At 30.7% G+C, this 26,098-nt stretch overlaps 2 protein-coding genes across 2 annotated transcripts in view; one reads left to right on the top strand and one right to left on the bottom strand.

Annotated features, from left to right (window-relative positions):
- The window catches only part of LOC131843757 (serine/arginine repetitive matrix protein 1), a 66,980-nt gene that overhangs the window by 28,411 nt on the left and 12,471 nt on the right, over nucleotides 1–26,098 (top strand). The window contains exons 6-9 of the mRNA XM_059192486.1: nucleotides 23,438–23,590; nucleotides 24,262–24,363; nucleotides 24,815–24,965; nucleotides 25,452–25,538. Of these exons, the coding sequence (XP_059048469.1) occupies nucleotides 23,438–23,590; nucleotides 24,262–24,363; nucleotides 24,815–24,965; nucleotides 25,452–25,538 (493 nt within the window). The remainder of the gene's footprint in view (nucleotides 1–23,437; nucleotides 23,591–24,261; nucleotides 24,364–24,814; nucleotides 24,966–25,451; nucleotides 25,539–26,098) is intronic.
- Nucleotides 21,997–22,986, bottom strand: LOC131843756 (N-terminal Xaa-Pro-Lys N-methyltransferase 1-like). The gene has a single exon (XM_059192485.1). It carries the CDS (start codon nucleotides 22,981–22,983, stop codon nucleotides 22,303–22,305), a length of 681 nt encoding a protein of 226 aa, XP_059048468.1. The 5' UTR covers nucleotides 22,984–22,986; the 3' UTR covers nucleotides 21,997–22,302.

Raw genomic sequence — 26,098 nt, 5'->3', positions numbered from 1 at the left:
CAATACACAATACAAGAAATTTCGGAATAAGTTTTAAAATCACTGGGTTTTGTTGGTATTTATTATACAAATATGTTTAATTATGTATTTAACATTTTAAAACAGTATAAAATAAGGTTAATTTAAACAGAGGAAAGAAAAATATATGAATCGTACGCATTTTTAATTACAACGAAATAGGAAGTAAATATAATTATTACCATGAAGTTCCAAGCAAACTTGTGCGTAATTGAGCAACAAATGATTACACTACATTACGAAGTGGCTCGTGGTCGGCACACTGTGGCAGGAACAAAGCTGATACCGCAAAACCGTGAAGCCTTCTCAGTTCGCACTTGATTAGCCCCCGAAGCGCTCAGTGAAACGTGTTTGAAAACTTTTTATTGCCTTTGTTACTGCAGAAGTTATCACGATAGATTTAGTAAGAGTCTGAGCCTGGGATATATCTAGAGTTGTGAAGTAATGAAACTCTTTAAAAGAAGTTTCATCGTCATTTGTGACTGAATCCTGAACAAAAAATCTTTTGATAGAAATTAGTTTTTATCAATGATAAAAACCGACTCCGAATAAATTTATAAAACAAGTTTATTTTCTTTATAACTTAACTGCTAATGCTGTGGCTATCTTAGCTTAGTGGCTGGTTAGAATAATGAAGTATATAAATTAATCAAATATATATTATACCTACTAAAATTACCATAATACATAGTAATATAGTGTGCAGTAATTTGTAAGTAGAAATCTGTTTGGCGTTTCCGTTTATGGAGTGTACAAAACGTTGAATGTACTAAGTCACTGTTAACAAGTTAAGTTTGTCTGTTACTACTTTCCACGCGTCAACAGCGTTAACATTTTTTTTGTTTCGTATACAGATTATACAATAGCTACGCGGGCGGTAACCAGAGAGTTTGATGCAAAAAGAGATTGTAATGATTGTAAATAAATAATTGCATTTTTTAGGCGCAATATATTATTCTCTTCGTGTTTTTACAGCCAAAAGTTTTCCTATTTTTCTATAATATTTTTGCTATGTTAGAATTTCTACATTATATCTATACATATAAATAAAATTTACATTCAGGTATTTTTTTTTTAGTATACTGATTTTTTATATTTGCCTGGGTTTTACTATTTAACAGGAAATATCTTATACATATTATATAATATTATTACTGATTTGAAAATATATACAATATATTATATTTTGTAATCTTGTCCCATGACCGCATCTGATCCTAAAACAATATTGGAATTGGTGTTATATTAATAGCAAGTAGCTGTGCATAATTTATGGTAATATTTAGAATTTTAAGATGTCCGTTATGTAACATGTAGCCTAGTTTTGGTAATAGAAAAGAGTACCTGTAATTTGTAGGTAATACTAACACTTTTTGGATGCTAATTGAAACCAACAAATGGAAGAATGGTGTCGGACTGGTGAAAGTGTATTATATAACATTAATGTAGGTTTGCTTTTTCAATTGAATAGGCCATACAGATTAATGTAAAAAAATATAATGGATTTATATCCAAATTAAATGTGTTCTACATAACTTATCTGTTAACAAAGTCTAATTACACAGTAAATTTTTTATTTATAATCAATGAAGTTATATTAAATCACAATTATTTAAATACCATAATTTCCATATGGTAGTTGCATAATTACATGATTTTTGTTTTATAGACCTTTGGCCGTTATTCGAAAGTAAAACAATGTAGTTGTATGATTACAAAATAAACCGTTTAACAAAGTGTAAGTATGATAAATGTCTACCGCGATAACAGATATAGGATTACAATAAATTACTACTATTGTTACGATATGTTACGTTGTAACTTGACTTAGTTACATGAACATGAAATGGAATCAGAGAATAAGTTTGTGAGGAAATCTTGGTTGAAGGGAAATGTATAAAAGACAATGGTGACTAAGATCTTGTGCGTGATAACACTACCTACCTGATGATGTTATGAATGCTGTTTTATTTATTCAATTATTATTTTAGTAATATTGCTAGAAAATACCAATTTAAACATGTACACGCTGAAAATATTGAATGTGTGTAGTGGTAACAAGACATTATTTAAAATTTTATTTCATAAAAGAAACGGTTTTATGTAATGAAAATTCTGATATATTAGAATATTGGTAAACTAATTACTAATAAAATTTACTTGGGAATAAACCCTATTTACTGCAAGAAGAACGATTCGCAATAAAAATAATTACGAAAAACAATATACATATACATAACTATATAAATTAAATCTTGGAGAAACGAATAGAGCAAGACTGAAAGCCATAAAAATATATGTTCTGCACAGTAGGACAACCAAAATGTCGCAAAAAATAATATCGCATTTTAAAATTTTATGTCAGTTATTTCTTTTCAACGAATAAATTGATTGGCTTTGAAATAGGTTCCTATAAAATATTTATTCCACAATGTACATCTCGGAACTCTACCGTTACCTATCTAAAGTTATTGACCTCTAATCAACTGTAAAGTTAACTGTAGTTAAATATTTAATTTGTACAACTTTGTTCTGTTAACACGTACAAAATTGAACTACCATTCAGAGCGGTGTGGATGATAGATTGGTTTATGGTTCAATGAAAATATACCTATAACATTGCTTCTTGTTGTATTTCTGGTAAATATTATTTCATAATATGTATGTACAATCTACAACTTTATACAAGCAATAGATTGTGGTAGGTAGATATTATATATATATATATATTACCGGTTTTGGTAATAATATACAAAATTGTTCTGAAAAGTTTGAAACGATGTATTGTATAATGTACATGTAATTATTATTATCGTGTGACTGCTATTGCCTTGGTTAATTACATCAAATATAACTGGTTATTGACTTTCACTTACTATTATTACATATTATAATTTTATACTCTTTCCTAATAGTTATCTATAGTATGATTAGATTGGACAATATAGTGTAATATATTGTGAAACATGGTAGGTATATTTAATATTCAAATTTGATCGATTAAGTAACCATAAACTCTAGTTAGATTAGTTACCTAAATTTATAATAATTTCATGAATATGGCGATCTTAAAGTATAGTATAGTAGTATCTATTGTTTTTCATATAGCATGTCATTAAACAATGTTTTTATAAATAAAAACAATTCTTTCAATACAAGTCAATCAAAATACGTGGCACTGAGACCACTGTCTCTTGAATGAAATTGGTTTGTATATATCTATGTTTATGATTAAAGTTTTTAAATATTAAAAATAACTATTTAACCTTCTAATTATGCCGTGACGGAAATATAAATAAAGATTATTGTGGTGGCAGCTGGATTTAAACTCATAATCATAGTAAATATGCTATATTATTGTTTAGATTTTCATGCTTTTAACCGTAAATAATCTAGACTCAGCCGGTTTGTAGGTTTGCAATGAGGAAGCGGTAAGTTGTCGCGCCTGGAGCTTCGCATATAACGAACAGCCCGCTTGGGTTCCATTACGATGCCGATACTTCTTTTTCCTCTAAACATATTATTATTATCCTTCTATGATTTAGTGTCTTAATAATTTATGTAGTTTACCTTTTTCCTAATTACATATTCCAAAGGATTTGTTTATTACATCATTATCAACATCTTTAAGAGTAAGTTTTTAAGTTTTTGAATAACATATTTGACATTGTAAATTGATATTGGCGATTCTATTTTTCATTGTAATGATTGCACTAATCTGAATTTATTTCTGGAATATAATTTTATTAAAAATGAATTAGTCAAAGAGGACTAAGTTAATATTTCCTAGTCATTTAGTTATATATATATTATATACAAAGTGCATTGGTTTCTTTTCGTTCAGCTATATAATTATTTCTTGGTTCAATATATTTAGCATACATTGAATTGATTTATTGTGCATCATAAAATGCACTTATCTATCTATGTATACTATCACTTAATTAAGATCCCACATTTTTAAGAAAGAAGTTAACATTATTTATTATATGCTTACTTATATATAGTAGTCAAAAAGCGAGCCTACTTATTGAGTCCTTATTTAATTAATTATCAATCTACTATATTTAGAAATGTATAATAATTAAGATGAAGTACATGTTTAGTAATATTTATTTATATATAAAACGTAAACAGCAAATATGCGAAAATTTTCACCGGATTGTTGTGCTCTCTTAGGCCCATTGTCTTTAAATTGCTTGACATGTCTATGTGAACCCACCAGCGAGGTGGAGATAATCACCTATTTTATTATTATTACGACGAATAATTATTATGTACTTTGAACACTTTCCATCATTGTAGTAATTAGAGACACAAGGAGTTATATTGACATTCATGAAACTACGACATAGTAAAAGTAACATATACTTGTTGTTTTTTTTTAATGGATGATAATGGTATTGTTCAGCCATCTGCGCTAACGGTTTACGCTGGCGGGGCACCAGTGGAGGATGATAAGATGAGCATGAGATCAGGTCAGTTATCCCATTGTGGCAAATTCACAATCAATTAATCACGACGGTTTCCAGGGGGAACCGCGTGGAGGTCAACCTAACATGGTTGCTAGCAATGGAATTATTAGTCCACATCACTAACAATCCCCTTCCCCCCTATACTTGTTGTTTTGCCAAAATTGTGACGTATTATTTAATTATCAATATAGATATGAAATGATAATAATTATTGACAGAGATCTAGCAGGTTAGCACGCCACCTCACTTCCAATATTCGCAGGTTCGATTCTGGCATATTATATGTATGCTATTTATATAGATTTTGTGTTTTATATATGATGTATGGAATTTACATACTGCGCCGACCCCAAATAATGGGATAAAGGCAAGGCCATAATGATAATGCATGTAATGTATAAAAGAAAAACTAGATATTTATTTTGTATCTATCAAATATATGCATATTGGTTCCCTTATAATTATTATAATAAATATCATAAGTAATATTATAATATTTATAATAATAATACAGTTAAACGGATTAACAGTCTCAAAAGAGAATGTGTTATTAGATTCACGGTTTCGAAGTACGAATGTACTTGGATGCGATAATCCTTTTCCAATGAGAATATTTACATAATAAGATTGCTTTACAAACAGATTGCGTGACAGGTCGTTAAGATAACTTCTTAAGTGATTTGACATGTTGTTATTACTTGCTATTTAGTACATAATTATATAAGGTATATATATATAAGGTATATAATTTTGTGCAAGGACATCTAAGGAGGAGTAAACTGAAAACGAAACATCATTTCATGAGATAGCTAGATACAGGCATAGTTTAGGATTTGAGTTCTGTAGGAATGATAAGTTACTTTTGTACTAAGTTTTCTGCGTAATCTAGATCTGTCACCTTCAGGCGCCAAGTAGCTTACTTTGTAAGGTGTGTTTCAGTTGAATCGAAATAAGGCAGTGAAATTACCGTGTACGAAGGTAGCATGATATCCTCTCTACCTCTTAGAAAGTAATATTTTTTTATCTTATTGTTTTATATCAGCTGTCTAGTATCCATAACATAAGCTCTGCTTTGCTTGGAACTAGATGGCACTATATTAATTGTCCAGGGTGTTCAGGGTTATATATTTGCCATTATATGGAAATTACGTAGAAAAATCAAAGAATTAAAACAATTATAATTTTGTAAGTTCATCATACAAAGTCACATGCCACATTAATTCAGTATGAAATAATTATAATGTACAGAACAGTGACGTCGTCGCGTCACGCGCGGTGACGTCGAAAACAAGCGCCACATGTGGTCACTCATTGGAAAATCGTTTATATCGCGTGCTTAAACACGATGAACAGATAGCCAGTATTATTTATACGCATTAGTAACGCCGTTTACACATTTCACACACATCGGTGAGTGCGTGATTTTAAGTTTTATGAAAATCATCATTGACTGTACTTAATGATTTTTGAATAAGATTTTTTGTAGATTTTTAAAATGACGTACATAACATAGAATATGTTACATTATATAGATTACTAGTACTAAATGCGTGAAATTTACAGCCTATATGTTATTCTGATGTATAAGCTATATTACTGCATAGTTAAATAAAAATCCGTTCAGTAGTTTTTTCGTGAAAGAGTAACAAATATCCATCCATACTCACAAACTTATGCATTTATAATATTATTAGGATTGTTTAAAACAACTCTATGTAGTTATTTTGTTTGAACTGAATCTTATCTATATGATGTTATCTTAAAAATTGAAAAAATAATAATAATATCAGTGTTTTAGTAATGTATGTAGCATTAATACGAGATTTATATTACAGTCCATACTTAAAGCCTAGCGATTACCATGAGCTCAAATACAATACCTCAAAGTTTATGTATTGTCTTTTGTCTCAAAGGACGTTGTAGTTTCTATTGATGCTTCTAATGAGCCAATTAATTGATGAAGCTATAGAAAATCAGTCTGTCAATCACAATAACAGAATCCCACCCGCAGGCATTCAATGCACAACCGCGTACACAGAGATGATGCGCATCGACAGCTGCGATCTTTCGCGTTTAATTATGCAATGTCACAAAATAAAGGTGTATTCAGACTAGACATTGTTGGTACTTTAATGTATATATATATATTTTTATAATATGATGGTGGCAATCAAGCATACGGCCCATCTGATGGTAAATGGTTACAATCAAACACCAGCATACGGCCGTTGCATCTGAAACCTGGTAAAAAACCCCATGCTGTAGTCTCGTGGGAAAACCACGGCATATATATAATAGGTTGTCATAATATAAATATATATTCACAATACAATTAAAGCGGAAGTAAAATGCCTCTGTAATAAAAACCTACTTTATTTGTTTGCTTTATTGACCACTAACATTGGTACAAAAGGTGGATTTTATGCTATATCAATCTCTCCAAGTCAACCTTTCGGATGTGCAGAGATATTGTAGGTAAAAAATAAAGATTCATAATATAATTATATAACAATAAAATACACATACATATATTAATAGAATTAAACTACTTTTTACTTTACTCTAAATATCGACATTAATTGTAGTCAAAGGTTCAAAATTCCGAATTTATTTTGAACACTTGTATACAGTTTTTGACTTTTAATCGCAAAAGAATGAGTTGAATATTATATACTACTTCTTTTCCCGTTTTATTAAAATACTGCAGTGTATAACTTGAAACTTTACCATAGTATACATATGTAGTATTGCTTAATAGTTTTGAATCATAGTAGTCTGTTGAAATAGTCTTTACTGAAATAAAATTAATTGGAAGCACTCAAAAGACAATTGTCTTAATCTACGTACACTCAGAATGTAATTACTTTGTATATATTCTTATAGAAAGCCTATTTCTTGTATTTAATTAACCTAAACAAAAGAAGTATCAATCGAGTTCTGCTTAGTTTAGACAAAGAACATATTATTACAAGTGAAACGTATAAAAGCAATAAGGGAATAAGGAAGTATAAAGGAAAACTTATTTTTAATTTTCCATTGAGGTATATTTATGTGGTTATAATATTAATCAGTAGAGACCTTTATGACAGGTGTAGTAGTGCAGGGCGCATCTTACAATAGAGGTGAGCAACCTCTAGGCATGTCCCATTGTCAGTTATATGTGAGAATGCAAAATGAATCCACTCGAGAATTACATTACATCGATATGTTGTAAAATATACACGAGCGTTCATGGTGACAGTGTTAATTACCTATTCTTCCAACACGAAATGTGAACGATAATGGTATGTTTTTCTATTAATATTATGACATTAATCGCTGTGTGACATTAATTGGTGGTATTATTTTCATTATGACTAATTAATTTTATGCATGCGTGTATTTTTATTACAAAAACAGTTGCCAGTAATATTATTCTTATCAGAATATTTTATTCTTTGTTATCTGTTTAAAAGTAACCATAAATGTAATACAGACATAATGCATTTTTTATAGAGAATATTATTTTAGTACTTATGATAAGTTAAAATTTTTATGTTCGAAATGTTGAGAATTTATCTCATGTTATATAAAATAATACGTAAGTACATACTTAAAAATGTAAAATTACATTTCAATGTTTGGTTTCGAATCGAAGTCCATTTTATTACTTCATTATTATATTTTTATATGATATACAATTTAAATTTATGGTATTTTTAATTTCAAATATTTTTAACTTGAATAAATAAATAATGATATTACGCACATCCGTTAAACTGGTAACTCTAATATTAGTGAATTTATTACGAGAAAAACAGTGTCAGTAGGCAAAAAGTCACCGTTCTCTGTTATGCATTTAATTTTACACGCAAATGAGTTCCTCTGAAGGTTTTGTAATCGGATGTTGTCATCTATACATGCCAACTTCCCTGTGAAATCTTAGCCTTGGTTACTTAGTGTCAATAAATAAAATATAATTTTACTATGTACGCTTAACTGCATATAATTGCGACTTGTTGACACTACAAAAAAATCGATTTTTTTGTAGAGTCAATCTGATTCTATAGCCATGACCTATGTGTGTTATAAATCCCTAGACCACCACACTATGCAACATTACGCAACTATATGCAGTTAAGCGTACATATACATACATACGTGTGTGTTCTGTTTGTAGAATATGAATCTAATTAAGATATGTTTTGGCCTTATTAAATAGCGCAATTTATAATAATCCCAAGCCTGTACTGTCGACATTGGACAACTTAATTATTTTAAAAATTTTTAACAATATTTCTTGAAAGAAATAATCACATAAGAATAATTCTTATAAAGTTTATAAGCTGGCTATTCAATTAGGTATCACTTTATGAATCATTACATAATTGAAACGGTGATTAGAATACAATAATTTCTACAAACATTTGCCTTTTGCTGCGAGAAAATCTTTCTAACAACGGTTATGTATTCTTTGTACACAGTTAAGTAAAGTTATGGTTGTTGCTAAGCTGCTTTTTATGAGATAATAGATTTAAAATTGACATCTGTTTCCGGACTTTATAACATAATTGTTATTCTATGGTTATATGTAGTTGAAGTAATATTCCGAAGAAGAGATTTTTTTTTGCACTGGATAATCTAAAAACAACTTTTTATAAAATTTAATAGAATAAAAATAAGAAACCTACTTATATTTTATCATCCATTTACATTACATTCTATTGTCAAAGTAATAGAAGATCCTTACATAACGTCACATAGATGAAAATAATTAAATACAAAACTTTGACATTTATTCTATCACTGTTTATATAATACTTAAAGCTCATTAAAAATATAGCGAATTTTAGGTGAGTAGTAAAACTGTTGACTAGTTTGCATTGTTTATATATATACAAATTGTATAAATATTTATAGACATTATAAGTAGTAAGATAATATTTTAGTAAATTAAGTTTATATTATTCCACAAGATACAATCGATGTTATTATTTAAATCTAAAATTAATTACATTAATAATTACATGAATACAGATAATTAATAAAATTTGTAAATTTATTATAATGTTTCTCGATAATAGTCGCATTCTTTTTTAAAATATCTAAATGCAAAGTGCATTATGACATTATAACTTTTTCGGCAGCAGAAAAAACTAAACACAGTTTTCATGGGCCCTTTTAATAAAAAAAAAAACACTGTTTATGAGAATTGGTGTCATTTATTGATGTATTATTTTAGTTGAGCTGTGGACTTCCTATATATAATATATTCGTGGTACATAAAGAAAATCTGTCTATAATATAATAATTTCATCAAGTATGCTTTACGATTTTGTACTAGTACCTACGCGTTTAATAACCGCACCGCGTAACGGGAACTGCCGACATTGTGTTTCCTTCGGAACAGTTATATCACTGTTCATGGGCTTGCACTACATGGAATTCCCACTGATTGTATATTAATGGAATATATAATATGCGTGTGAAAAACTTGTATGACACGCCTATACTGTATTACTACTTATAAAATGTTATCTACGATGATAGAGTTTTACGAGTGTAGAGTTATGCGCATATTCATTAGATTATAATTTCTACTGCCATTATACGTATAAGGCGCAGTATTTAGGTATGTCACATCGTTACTACAACATCAACATGCCGTAAAGACTGTTATCTCGAACGGGGTAGTCAGAGACAGTCAATTATCGACGTTGTTGTGAATGCATCTCTAGATATGCAAATTTCTTTAGATATATTATTCAAATCAAATCAAATTTATTTTGAAATAAACATGAATAGTATACAAAAGTTATGATTGTGAAATATTTTATGAAACCTTAACAATTAAAAATTTAGTTTGAATCCAAAGTGATAGTAAGCGAGGCGCTCCCTTTTAGATCACCATAAAGACATATTAACTCACACAATTTTTCATTGCTATCGGCTGGATATGAACTCATGCCCATTTGGTTGTAAGTCGGGCTATAAAACTACTAGCACACAACGATCTTATAAGTTATTCTCACATCGTCACTTTCTTAGAAAAAATACTGTAATCTGTAAATAAAATAAGTGAAATCATACACCTGTTTGTAGCCAGTGTGTAATTTTAAGCAGATATTATATATCTAACTATATAAGCGTATATAATTATAATGTATGTACAAAATTCTCTATAATATATATGAGTTTTATATTGCATGTGAATGTATATAATATTTTATGTACATCCTATATATAAAATCTTGATGACATCAGAGATGGTAATGCATTTTTAGGATTCAGTAATTGTTATTTGTCGGCCATGACTCAAAAATTGTATTCAAAAGTAAAGAAAATAATATTAGGGCGATGATTCAACTAAAAAAAATTACTGGAACAACATGATTCGCTATGAGATATTGTGTTCTGTCTATATAATCATTGTTATTTGGACTTTATAACAATACTCTTATCACAAAAATAACCGAATGATTTCATCACGCGTTAACCTTCTTTTAAAGGCAGTAGAATATATGGCAATAGAATTATAAGTGGATAGGTGGACGTGTTTACGAAGAATACAAATGTTAAAATATTATTGTCTCAATGTTTCTTTTTTAAATTATACATATACATACCTAGTGAGTATTCGTAGAACAATGTAAGTCTTACTACTTAGCGGGAATATAAAGTGTTTGATTACGTGGAATGAATGAAGTGAATTCATTCAAATATTTACTTTTATAGAATATAGTTTAGAAAAAAAATGTCTTATACAATGACTAATGTTAAAAGTACTTGCAACAGTATTGGAGATATATTAATTTATAGACTACAAAAGGCGAAAGTTCACAATTTACCTATGTGCGCAAAATCTTTGTATTGAATATATTTGAATGATAATTTTGTAACGTAAGGTTAAGTGTGCCCCGTGTTAATATTATAGAAATTATATCACGAGTGACGTAAGTTTTTTGGTTATAATGTTTGATATTAATCGGAACACTGGTGCTGTACTGGTTTATATTGTATATGTCGGTCAAGTCCCGCATAATACAAACATTTGTACACATGAGTACAATCTGTTTTATAATTATAAAAAAAAGTATTTATATTATTACTTATAGCAAAAAATCTGCTTAGTTCCACTCTTGTAAATTGTAAATTATCCATGGTTATATTATATGACTGGTATTGCATTGAATTTAAAAGCCTTATAGATAACATTACAAATAACTACTGCAAATGAAAGCTTTACGCTGCTAACTGCACTAAATGAAAGAAGTTTTTGCCGGCCATTAAACACGACAATATACACGGAGAGTTATAACTTTCACAGACCTTGCCGACATCTCGCTTGCCTTGTCCAGTCTGCCAGTAATTTCTCCACATCGGGGCGTCGATATCCCATAATGTATTTTCTTTTCAACTCAATATGTAGGCTAAACTATCAATTAGGGCTGACATCATGTCTGTCCTTGTTTAGAAGGTTACGTGCCGAAATATTCAGTTTCGTTCTTTTTTTAAATACAAATATTTCTTAATAAAATTTTGAATATCGAATATGAAAATGCGGTGGTAATTTGAATGAAATTAAAAAAAAAAAATATATATATATATATATATATATATATATATATATATATATATATATATATAATTAACTATATTTCTTAACTAACTTTAAATAATGGTAAATATTTATATATATATATATAGGTATAAGAAAACCTATGTTACAGTATTATGCTACCATACCATATATACCTATATATATATACATACATGAAATATAGTTTGACAATTTGTTCCACTAACAATAATCTTAAATAGTGTATTGTTTAACAATCAATTTTAATTATAGTATATTACTTTATGCCTTTTATATTTAGATTAATTTATTCATTAAAGTTTCACATTTTCCAATAAGAATGAATAAAGTAAGACATTATGTATAAAAACGAGTTTGTATCCCAATTGCTTAGTTTCTATTTAATTTTATAGTATACCAGCCCTGACTGTGTAATGAACGGTTTCCTCTGCAGACGGATTGATGAAATTGTACGCTACAAACGAGATCAGATGACTTATGGCTTGTTTAAGGACCCATCGAACCAGTCGAGGCGGTTTCTCAATAGATAATACTTTCAAACAACATAGTGTCTCTTGAGACTCTAGATTCTGTGTTCGGCTCATTTTATAAATCATGTTCCTGTAGTTGTGGCCTCTAATAAATAATGTTTTGTTGCCGATAAAAGGGCTTTTGCTGTCGCAAACGGTACAAAGTTGAAAGTTGATAGGATCTTGAGAGGCGAGGACAAGGACCCAGCGACGCGATGCCGCAGCAATGGACAATGTGACTGTTTCGCTATGTTGTTTTCAATTCAACTAGCTCTTTTGCCATTTTAGCTGCAGTTTATAACAGTTCAAATATAAAGCAATTGAATGTTATGATATACAAACAAAATATTAATACAAAGATTAAATAAAAGAGCCCTGTCCATATTAAATTAGCCTAATCAATTAAAACAGTTTTTTAACATTTCATATTTTCATTTATCTAATAAAAATAATAATCTAGGACAATTAGCAAAAATTACTAAGCTGTGCTTGTATTATTGTTTTTAAGAAACTTTTTCACATCTACTTGAAATCCGTTCGAAGAGTCTAACTCGCCGTTATTGGTAGTAATGCGGTGAGGTAAACCGCTAGACCACCGAGGCCGATACTTCAAATAAAGGATGAGAGATTTATGAAACAAACAAACGAATTTAAATATATATACTTTAGATTGGTATAGATGCACTAGACTAGACTATACATAGTTTACTTTAGTTCCTCGATTTATTAACGAACGACTCCCCTTTGTATAAGAAAATATTAATAAAAATAACATTCAGCCTAAATTGGTTACATATTATTATGTTCTGTTTAGATAATATTAAATGTTACTTTGTGTTTTTAGCAATAACATAACCTGGTAATGTAACATAACGTGGTGTTTAATGCTGAGTGTACACATATTTGTTATTAATTTTTAATTAATTAATAAATACATATTGGGAATAGAATACTTTTGTGACCAGATTATAATAAAATATAAATTACTAGTTATTACCCTTGATTTCGTCTACATTGAGATAAAAAAATAGCCTTTGTTCATCATTGTCCGTTTCATGATACAATAATTTTTCATTAAAATTCACACTTTCGCATTTATTACATTTAGTATGACGGATATTTTATATTATAATAATCTATTCTGCGTCTATAGGCATAGATTATTCTATATTAAAAACATCTATATAATTTTTACTACAAGTAGGTACGTGGCACGAAAATATTATATTTAATATTCGATGTAACTGTACTGAAAAATCACTCCAATAACACGTTCAATTCGGTGAGTTTGTTCGGATTCGCAATACGGATGCACAAGGTACAGATACCAAAGATTTATCACTTGGTCGGCGGCCGTAAATAATGCTGGCGGCATCTGACGCAGGAGGAGCGGAAAGGTCAGTGCGGCGCGCTCCAGTCGAAGCGCAGCCGTGGCTTTCCCAAGGCCGATGCACAAGTTAGATATCGTAAGAATCGTGTAGAGAACGACACTACCTGTATAGCTAGTTGGATTGGTGAATGTTACAGTTTATTAATCATAATTATTTGAAATTCGAACAGATTATGACGGAAATTAAAATTCTTGAACAGCCATATGTATTTAAATTGATATTTTCAGCATTGAACATAATTATTTGAAATTCGAATAGGTACTATACTCGTAAGTAAGAATGTATTTAGCTAAACATCTCTTGACCATTCCTATTAAAAAACACCTCGTATTTGAAACTTACATATTATAGATAATAAGTTTCAAACACGATCGAATAAAAACTTTTTGAATTAGTTTGAATATAGGTTAAACACGGTATATAAATAATAAATTAACGAAAACACAGTCTATGTTTAAAACATGTCTGTTGCAATAGATAAATGGAGGGCATGGTTAGATTATAAGCTCCTTGCTTACCATTGCATGGTTCATTAACTATGTCAGATCAATCTTCTAGGGGTAGCCCTTGGAAACTAACGTGATTTAATGCCGGTGAATTCACCACGATGGGCTTATTGACTGGTTGATTTCAAGCTCATCCTATAATTCTCTACTGATGCCCCGCCAGCGTACACCGTTAGCGCGGGTGCACCATTATCATCCATTAAAAAATACTTTCCCTAGAGATAATTGACAATCGAAGTTCAAGTAAATAAAACTATAGGTTAAACATTTTTAGCCTCAAGGTACACTATATCCTTTTATTTAGTTACACGTAGTGAATTTTTTTGTTGTGAAATGAGATATATCTGAGACAGTTATCAAATAGATCGGCTGTACTAGCCGGCGGGCAGCTCATTATAGAAATGGGTTGAATACTATGTGTAGATTTTTTATATAAACCTGTTACTCTATAACATCACGTAACTTATTCAAAATCGCAAGGATTCTATTCCAATGTATGTTATTAATATTATAAATGTGAAAGTGTGTCTGTCTGTTCGCTACCTTCTCCCGACAAAACGGTTGAACGCATCTAAATGAAACTATCATGAGGACACGTATAGGCTTTTTTGTCATTAAAAAGCAGACGAAGTATCTTGTAATAGATAGTAGTTCTAATAGGTAGTAGTTCTAGGTTACTTGTAAATTTTGCCATGATTATTGTGAGTTAGCTTTTTGTGCAACAAAACTGTGATAATATAATATCTTTACAATTTTTAAGAAAGGTTTTTATGGTTTAATACAGAAACATGTATTTAGTACAGAAAAACCAAGAAATTCTAAGATTTGTAATGAACTTGTGCAAAAGCAGGGGTGGGCCGTTATTTTTATAACATTGTATTTTAAACGTACTAAAACATTTTAATAAAATGTACCAACTATATTATGTTAAATGTATCCACAGTGTATGGAATATCATACAAAGTAAGTACAAACAAAGTACATTATGCTTAATCAGGTATACGAATATCTACATATAGTACATATAAAATGAGCCACAATTCGCCTTGTTGTGATGAAGGTCGGTCATTGGTACTTGACTATGTAATGACTGAACGTGTTTATGGTACTATTTTTAAAGTAACCGCAAGTACAGGTACCTTATTCTTTTAATTTCCTGTAGATACTTAAATTATTTTAGAGTCGATACTGTATATATAATAACATTGAATGATATAAAGAATGGAATAGAGTTGAATTTGTTATGAAAAAGTAAAATCCATTCCTTCAATTTAAAAAAAAATCAATTTTTCAATGACTATATTTTACGTCAGTAAAAATCGTCAAAATCAGCATAATAATAATAATACTTACGCTAATTTTGATGATTTTTAAACTTTACTGATGTAAAACTTTGTCACTGACAAATTGAAATTTTGAGTGCCAGAAAGCATTTAGCACTAATCACTAGTTTAGCACTAAGCTTGAGAAATGCATTCTCTATCTACCAAATAAATTACATCTGTAGGCAAACTGTGTGTTGAGGTAATTTACAGGATTCTTTATTGGCCTTCTAATGAATAGACAGAATACGAAAAGAACTAAAAAATCTCATCGAATGACTGTGAAATAATTTGCAAGTACTATCTCGTTTTCGATCAAAGCACGACAACGGAGATGGCTCGGGAAAGCTGCGATGTGGAAGATAAGCATCCCACTGACGTATAGAGAAATTTGTCTTACAAATATCCATACAGCTATATATAATAGATAATAATACTGGTTTGACTTTCGACATTAATTATATTAATTTGCGTATCATTATGTACTAAAAATTAATTGTAATTCAACACATTTGTTTCACAAATGAGCCGTGAAATGTGATAAAATTTTATATTAATACGAAAGTTACCTATTTTTAAGTGCTAAATTATTCGTAAAAATATTGTGTTAAATAGATAACAATTTAGTTAAATTAAGGACGTACCCTTTGAATTTGATTAAAAAGGAAACTTTTAATACATGCATTCTTGTGTCATTCGAATAAAACGATAGATATTTAATTATACCTGATACTATAAACATATAAAAGACATCGACTCACAACCTGTCTGCAATATTAATAACGATAATTGTTTAAGCTATCTCCGTAGCATGTGAATGAAACTCCACTACGCAAGTGCGTGGGTTTATCATTAGATAAATGTGACAGGCTCCATTTGTAACTACTTCTATTTTATTTAATCGTTTGGCGAGTCGTGAGAAAGTGTAATATTTTAAGAAACGTAACAACACTTCGTCCTTCCAATAAAAGATTACCGATAACGATTCTCATCAACTTTTAAAATGAGTACGTACAATTATTATATAGACTATGCCGTTAGAGTAATTAAATAAAAAAAAATGATTTTGATTTATAGATTGCATAGGTGTATTATAGATTGAGTTTTAGATAGAGATAGAGAGCATTAGAATATAATTCTTATTATAATATTGAAATTAATATTATGTATGACCACATATATTCCAAACTCGTTTAATAATCGCAACGCTATGCTAAAAAAAACTAATTTATTCTCTTATAGTCTCTCTCAGTCTCTTTTAAACAAAGTATAAGATGGATCTCTCTAAAATAACAATTTTAAGATGGTATCAATGAAAAATCAATACACTTATGTCGCCAATCTTAGGACCGGTACGTATCACGTCACATTGTAATTCACACTTAATCAACGGCTGCTGTTATTTTAAATGCAACAAAGTTGAGTATAGCGGAGTACAGATAGAATCTTAACTCAAGCTGAGTTGTCACAGGCAGCATCCAACTAAGTGGATTGTCGTGTCCTATCCCACTGCGCATTTTATTACCTCAACTCTAATTCAATTGCTCTTATTTTGTAATAAGACGCCGTATAATATTTAATTAAATCAAAGTCGCTATAAGGCAACTAGTATCATATTATATGTAAGATATTCAATTGCAAATATGTCATGATTTATAACAGGGTTTCGTTGACAAGAGAAAGCTTGTTCCGCAATCAGTTTCATGAGCATTCAGTTATGCGAAAATAAAATACCCTATATAAGTATCTATGTAATAAATAACGTATTTTATTAATAATGATGATATAGTGGTTCTACCTACGTTGATACTATTTGTTAGGGATCGTGACAAATAGTTTCTATTTACTGAAATTCCAATACAATGATAATGTATAACCCACCGAATTGTATATGAACGGATTATATGACAGTTGCATCGACGAGTTATTTGAAATGAATTCAATTGGAATTCGATCACAGTATCTTCACAAAGACCTACTTGTTTTAAGGCAACTTATACTTAGTCTTCAAAACAATGCGGTGTTTAAGTGTTCGGTTTATAAGTTTTTAATCTTCTTGAAAATTAAAATGAAATCCTTAATACAAATTGTGGTATATGTGTTGTTGTTTGTCTCTATACGGTACCGGTTACCACATTTTATTAGTTGTGTCATTAAAATATGCTAGTTAGGTACATAAAAAGATATTGAGAACATAAACATAGAGTGATAGTAGTCTACCTAATTAATTTTCTTATGATATTTATGATCTTTAGCAAAAGCTAGAACTTTTTCAAAGGATCTCCGTACGACTGCAGATTTCAAATATAGAAAGGTTGCTGGACCATATTTCAATCGCATTAAAAGGCCTCGTAAAAACTTATCATTTACAGGCAAATTACAGTAATAGTAGCGGTTTAATGCAGGTTTATGGCCGCTTAAATATATTGCAAATAGACTTAGGCGCATCAAGCTTTCTTAGAAGTGGGTCTATATTAGTTTGTAATAGATGTAAAAAATATAATAAAAAATATATGCATATGTATTAAATATGCATAGTTTTTCTATGTACTCGTAAGGTAAGGATTTCTTCATGAAATTAGGAAACACAGGCTGTATCCCGTTGAATTCTCTATCTGAAATAATGTGATTTAGCACCTACTAAATATAAATAAAACATGTATGACAACTTGTTTTAGATACAGACAGGGTTTCAAAGTACTTATACATTTTATTAGAATATATTTACATATTTTTATAACATACACATTACATTCAAACAATATTTAATATGTGATAAACATTAATGCCGTTTCTATTATTAAATAGTATAAAAACCTCATTTAAGTACACGATATATCAAGACACCATTCAAACATCACCTTTCACAAAATAACTTCACACGCTCGTACAAACCATAAAAAGTGATTCTGTAAAAACGTGATATTGACTGAGTATCAGATATTAAGATATTCATCACAGAATTGTATGGTACGAGGCGGGCTTTATTTGTAATTTGTCATAATGTTCATAGCACTTTTTAGTAATAATGGAAATACGTTAATAGAACTTTACCCGATTAAGACTTTTAAAAAGACCGTTAAAAGTCGCCTATACTTGGGCATCACAATCTCACTTATTTCAGCCACCAAGCATCAAGTTTTGTAAACTGTGTTTTGGTTGTAGTGTTGAGATAACGCAGTAAAATTACAGGAATGGAGGGTATAACGACGTGGTATTCCAGAATGGTTGAGTGTTTTCCAAATATAGTTAACAAAGGAAAGATTGAGAGTTGTAAACTTGTCAGTATATTTGAAACTGTTATTGCATCCATGTAAACATCAAATGTCTAAAAAATTTGGCTATTGTATTATTTAGTCAATTTTCCATTTTCTTAAAAAAAAGTGACAAACATGGGAAAAGTAGATACAGTTGAAATATTAAGAGTTGTTTTTTATTTTTTGAATAAATAAAAAAATATTTATGTAATAATTTATTAAGAATTTTGAAATAATTACTATTCATAGTATTTAGTATCTATCTATAATATGTATAGATACCATGTACTATGAGTAAGAATTAGAATTTAGAAAACGAATTATATTTCTGAGAACTTAGATTACGTATTGCAATATTTAAGTAGTCTTAAAGTTTGTTAAGTCCCGACTTAATATTACATTTTAATCAATAAAACCTTTCAAATGCCTCGCCTCATTTGGGAGTAGGTACTCGTACTACTAATTGAATGTACCTTACAGTATCTACGTCCGTAGTATTTAATGCGTATAAATGCAAATGGCGGTCAGAACAGAAAACACGCCAATCAAAAGCGAATATTATTTAAGTCGTGACCAGTCTGTGTTCAGTCGACATACTTTAACACCATTACTTTTACTTATTTCATATTATTCACGCGAAAATGTAGAACAATAAGGCAGGTGGGCACATAGGCTGGTCAGATACCAAGCAATTTGATGGAAATTTACTAATTCATAAAAATATTTTATGAATTAGTATTATTACTTTTCTAAAATTATTACTAAGTTCTACCAGATTTAAAATCACTAGACTGTATGACGGCCTCAGTAGTATAGCAGCTTAGCACACCGCATTACTTCCGATTGTCGCGGGTTCGATTCCTTACACGATATAAACATTTGCATTCATGACAGTTTATACGTATGTATTATATTTACAAAAAAATATATGTATGTATAAGTTGTCTAGTACCCGTAACACGAGCCCAGCTTAGCTTGGGACTAGATGGTGCTGTGTGAATTGGCCTGAGATATTATAGTATGAAAGAATTATATAGTATCATCAGGAACTGATTTTCGTGTAGTATTTATGTAAGCATATTTATATATTTGCAATATTTTGCATAAAACATTTGCATGCAACACGTTACACTCATGCATCTGTGGATATGTGGGTCGTGCCAAAGTCGATATACGATATGTTTGCCCCCAACAGATTGCACGTGCTTTGTAATCCTATGCCAAAATGGCAGTACTTAAACAAGGAAAGTAGATATACATACGTGACATCACAATAAATGTACGTTATATACTATTTTGAAGTTTACAAATATAGAGACTATCAGAGTATACAAATTCAAAAATATGTATTACAACAAAAAGAAAGATTTATATGCTTCAGAACGTTTATTTTTGTTTGAAGTTTAAAATTTGAACTGTTCATGGAGAACCGACCCCGGCGAGGTGAACGGATACTGCCCAACTCCTACTGGCTAAAGCTCCATGGTGTCCTCCGCTCGCTACTAGCGCCAGGATTACAGGATCGAATTCGAAGTTCACCGTGACCCGTGGCAGTGTTGGTTTAATCTAACTCCCGTTAACTAACTATACCGTATAAATGTAAAGAATTACGTGTATATGTGCTTTATTGTAGTACATGGAGGTAAAATTAATCAAAAGTAAAGTATAAAGAACTAAAAATAATAAAAAACTAACATACAATTTGAATGTCACTGTCTAAAATTGTATTGATTTTAGAATACAATGTAACTGTAACTAATTTTCTCGGCGAGTTTGTGCTTGTGAGATTGATGCGGCCCTAATAACAGGCCATCGTGCGATATCTATCGCTAACTGTTCTTTGATTGAACGTTGCAGAGATTTGATGGCTAATTGCATTGATTTGGTTTAGAAGCTTTGATAATACGATTGAAATGTTCGCTATCTAGGAGATTGCAGGCGTAAGTAAAATTGAATGCCATACAATTGATCTGCTTGCTTTTAAAATAATGGAAAATTAATACTAGTAGTCATAAAGAACTCATTAATTTAAAATTTGTGGATATACAAGTAAATTATCTGTAATAGTATAAAAAATACAAAATAATATACAAAATGATACTACAAACTTACCTCAATTGTGACAAAATTTGTATGGAAATAAAATGGAAGTAAATCCTACCGATTCTAATAAAGTTATAGGTACATCGAAAACTATGTCCAATGGAGCCGAATTGATTGATAATCTTCACTCTTTTAAAGTAGTTTATTTTAGATAGGATATTGTATACCGTACTGCATTAAATCTTTGGCTGTAATTTTCACAGTATTAAATGTCCTAGCCTCAGAATAAAACAGTAAATGTACTTGCGAATTTTGTAGCTGTGCCTTGGTAAGGCTGAGATCTTACTTTATTAACGACACAATCACGAATTCCACCCACGATTCGCCACTCCATCAAAGATAAACATTCACTTTGTGTAGAAGTACCTACCTACTATAGGTATGTATGACACTATGGACACCGTTAGTGCACGTACTCAGGGCATATTTTTGAGCTAGTCCTAACCGTGATAATTATAATACCATAGGACAAAGTACACAACGCCATCTAGTTACAAATAAAAAAAAGTTTGTGTTATGTGTTCTAAACAATGAATAGAATACTTTAAGTTTGTGAACGTACATACATAATATACGTAGAAAACAACTAAACAAATACAAACAATCATACTTCTGAATATAAAAGTATCATGTGAAAAAACAAAACTGCGACTATCGGAAGGAAGGAAGTAGGCCTACGGGGAAGACAAGAAAGGACTACGAGGCCAATAAAGGCACAGTGTGTTTGAATAAATTTCTAATTACAAAATGATAGATAACATTAAAAAACAGGGGGCGAAGAAGTGTAAATGAAAGTATAATAAATGACGAAAATTTAATAAGGCATATTCGTAATTTGTTAAAATATACATTTTGAAGTAGTTACCTATGCCGGGCGTCAATGATTGCAGATGTAGACAGAGATCGCTATAGAACGACTTACTTTGATTAAACTGGTGACCTGCTGAAATAGAGATATGTTAAATGTTCTCCTCATCAGCAAACGTGTACATTCATATAAACTAATTAATCTATTCAGACTGATGAATGTGAAGGAAGCATATCAGGTTGTTTGAACCGAAGCATTTCGCGTTCTATTGTTTCAAGCTACTTGAATGAGAGACTTTTAGAATAATTATGTATACAATGATATATTTTTTAGGCTATACTCTTTTCACTGGTACCAAAGCAAACATGTAAACAGGATATATATCTTCTGGAAAATTGGTTTGAACGTCACAAAGGATAATACTTAATTGTGCCTCATTAAATATTTTTTGCAAGAGACTACATGACCGTGTCACTGAAGAATCATCATCGTCATATTCTAATTCGGCAAATGTGTTAATATTTTCTTTTACAACTATCACACCATTGTCAGCTAGCATCTCACCACATCTCTCTAAAAATTCTATTAAATCGTAGTCATTTAAGTGTCCGAGCACCCATTGACACCAAATTATATCGTATCTTTTTTGCGGTTTGAAATGCTGAATTCCGATTTTGTACACTGTTCCAAGACAGGCATTGTCTTCGCCGATCAATTGTTTGGCGGTGTTAATGAACTTTTCGTTTTGTTCGACTAAATCGACCTTCTCAAATCGAGAAATTAAAAGGTTTTTAGTCACCCTTCCTATTCCAGCGCCGCAGTCTAATGCAAGTTTACAATCCGGATGTCTATCGAGTGCTCCAATTTTATTTAAAAAGTCTCTCGAGCCATTGATGTCAATGTCCGAAATGTAACCAAAACCGCCGAGTACTCCGTCTATAGTTGCTGGAACATTAGCCCAGTAACAAGCAGCTTTTTTGTAGAATTTATTTTCCGTCATCATGCAATTTGCCATATAAATTTAATGTGACATTTCATGTCATAGTTATATTTTTTCTACTGTTTTATTTATTTTAAGTACCTTACATGATGGTATATATAGAAACCAAAGAGGTCATAACATTGATAAAATTTCGGAGCCATGAAATATTAGTCAATATTAGTCCATGAAATATAGTAATACCAATAAATGATCACACTACGGTCGTAATCTGACAACATCATGTTTGTGATGGCGATCTTATATATAGGTGACGGTTATCAACTGTTACCTAAAGCGTATTGTCAGCTGGTTTGCCATTCTAGTTACAGAATGAAACACATTAAAATTTTCGTCTAACATATTTAGCATACATATATTGACAGGTCAAGTCGATTAAGTTCATCTAGCTCTTACAATCTAGTACTTAAAATTATTGTGATAGGGTTAATAGTTGCGATACATTAAAGGTTACGTGTTTTTGTTTCAGGCTCTCATCACAGCTGTGAATGAGACACCCGAGGAAGACATCCGAGATGCCCTGAAATTTCAGACTGAGCAGCAATTAGCGCTGGTACCTCGTGGACCAACGGTGGTCAGAGATACTGTCGCTTATAACACCACCATCAACACAGATGACACGGTAAATGTCACTGAGAAGTTTCTTTCGGCTGTAGCCTGCGAAATTTTCCTTTTTGCATAGTATACCAAATACATATTATATATTAAGTACTAGCTGTTTTCCGCAACTTCTTCTACCATATATGACATAAAACATAACCTATATTTGTCTACGCTAGACGCTATACCTTTATCCCTTTTACATAGTGCTGAGAACGTCACAAATAGACAGACAGGCACACTTTGCATTTTACATATGTATGGATTATTGTAAATGGGAACGTTTGTAATATTTTACTTTGGATGTTGTTTGTCAGTCATGTTTAAACTGTGGATGAGTATTTATAAATTTTAATTGACATTAATTACATCAATATATCATATACATATAAAATCTGGCTAAAACCGCAATAGTTTCTATATTAATTTATATTATTGTTTGATCCTTCGCTGAAGAAAACACCGATATTAGACCAAAAAATTATCCTATGGAGGTAGGCTCTTCTACTGCCACGTTGAGTACAAATGTTTTCAACGAAATACATGAATGTCGAGTTGCGTTCACCGCAGCTCTCATAACATTATCATTACTTGCTCAGTGGTTTGTGTGATGGACAGTCTTTATTCCAATATTAGGATTTGTTTTATATTTTGTGGCTATTAGAGTGGAATATATTAAATTAAAATGGGCAGGAGGAGTTGCGAGCGCTGCGACCGGACGGGACGATCGTGACCGAGACTCGACACACGAAGGAACAAGAACGACTTTGCGACGAAGAGTTGTCAAAAGACGAGGTACGTATTATATCATGACTCCCGGGTGAGTGAGAGTCCCTTATTGATAAAAATTACAACTTTACCTAATTGTTGTGACGACCAGACAAGCAATAATATAGTTTTATACAAGTATAATATATACATAGGTGTATATACTGGTAAAAGGCACAGAAGTAGCAAAATCATAACATATTACGATATACAACCTATGTCACTCTGGAATAAAATACCGTTCAAAGAGGTAAAAGAATTTCTCAAATAGATCAATAGTGGATCCGGGAGTTTATGTTTTACTAACTAACAAAATAAAAAATAATTTACTAAATTAATTTTATGGAATACGATTGGAAACTATCTGAATAAGCTGACGCCCATCAAAACATATGTTCTAAGGCCCGTTGAACCCCTCATACATCGAGGATTTTTGAGTACATTTTTACAACAAACAAATTTCGTTATATTGTCACAGGCAAAGTCACTAGCAAGTGACAAGAGCATAATAGAAGAGACGGGTGGCACCGAACGAAGGAAGCGGGTGGATCTTGAACGGAGCACAGATCTGATGGCGGGCGGTTTACGCGTCGCCACACACCTACACTCTCGTACACGCACTGAAGAAGGTAAAAGTATCAATTCCATTTTCAACTATTCTATCCTAATCGAAAGTAAAGATAGGTACTTGTTTGGTACTATTTATTCACGCTATTGTTTTTATTTTACTCAAGCAATCATTGCGAAGTTTGGTATATAGCCAACAAAAGTAAATAACATTTGGAATAAAGAATGCTGTAGATTTTTTTTAATACGGGTCAAAGGCCTATTCAAAAGCCAGTATTAATTATTCTACGGGCACATTATTATTCCCATTTGTTTAAAAAGAGGGTAAAAAATTTAAAGGTGTTCATTTAGTATTGCCAGGATACTGATTTGAGCTCCTTTGAGGTATATTTTAGTCTTAATCGGTTCAGCAATTACACTGGATCTGTTAATATCAATAAGACTTTTTATGTAATTCCGTCAAATAACATTTGAATATTTTTTAAACATTTGCAGTGAGCAAATATTCATTAATTTAATTGAATATTGTAATAAGCAATATTTTGCAGGCGAGAGGGAAGGAAGACCAAACATGGACGATGATTGGGATAGTCTCTCAGTTCGTATGCGACGACAGCGTCGTCTTCGCCACAACGGTAAGATTCTTAAATTTTAGTTTCTACTATTTACCGTTAGATGGCGCTTATTTGTTCACAGTCAAGCATACTAAACATAGTGTCACTAGATGGCGACACAAACATAAAGCGCGTTTTTAATGATGTGTCAGTTGAAATATAGGTGGCGTTGTTAAAGCATTTACAATTATACATGTTAGCATCAGGTAACTAAACATATTCTACGTATAGGTATGTAATATTATCTGTGGTATCCTTATTAATTTTATTTTTGTGTAATATATAAGTAATGGTGATATGACATGACTCGAGGACTTGACTTTGTTTATGGCTAATTAGGCTGTCGTACCGGTATACATATTCGGTAAATCATTGAAGAATAAAACTGTAAAACTGGAACTAGTATTTTTAATAATTATAGTAGTAATCAAACACCGCCCGCCTAATAGCAATCTCTAGTTAAACTGCCAGTTATTTATTTAAGAAAGAAAGAGAGATTTAAGAAGAAAAGAAGGTAATTAAATTTAGGTATTGTTATTAAAGTTAGGTATACAATAATAATTTTAATAGACTACAAATTA

Source organism: Achroia grisella, unplaced genomic scaffold, assembly GCF_030625045.1.
Source record: "Achroia grisella isolate CSIRO2021 unplaced genomic scaffold, CSIRO_AGI_Agris_v1 utg3297, whole genome shotgun sequence".
In the NCBI taxonomy this organism is placed as follows: Eukaryota; Metazoa; Arthropoda; class Insecta; order Lepidoptera; family Pyralidae; genus Achroia; species Achroia grisella.
The sequence above is the reverse complement of the archived record's forward strand: the minus strand, read 5'-3'. Positions and strand labels throughout refer to the sequence as shown.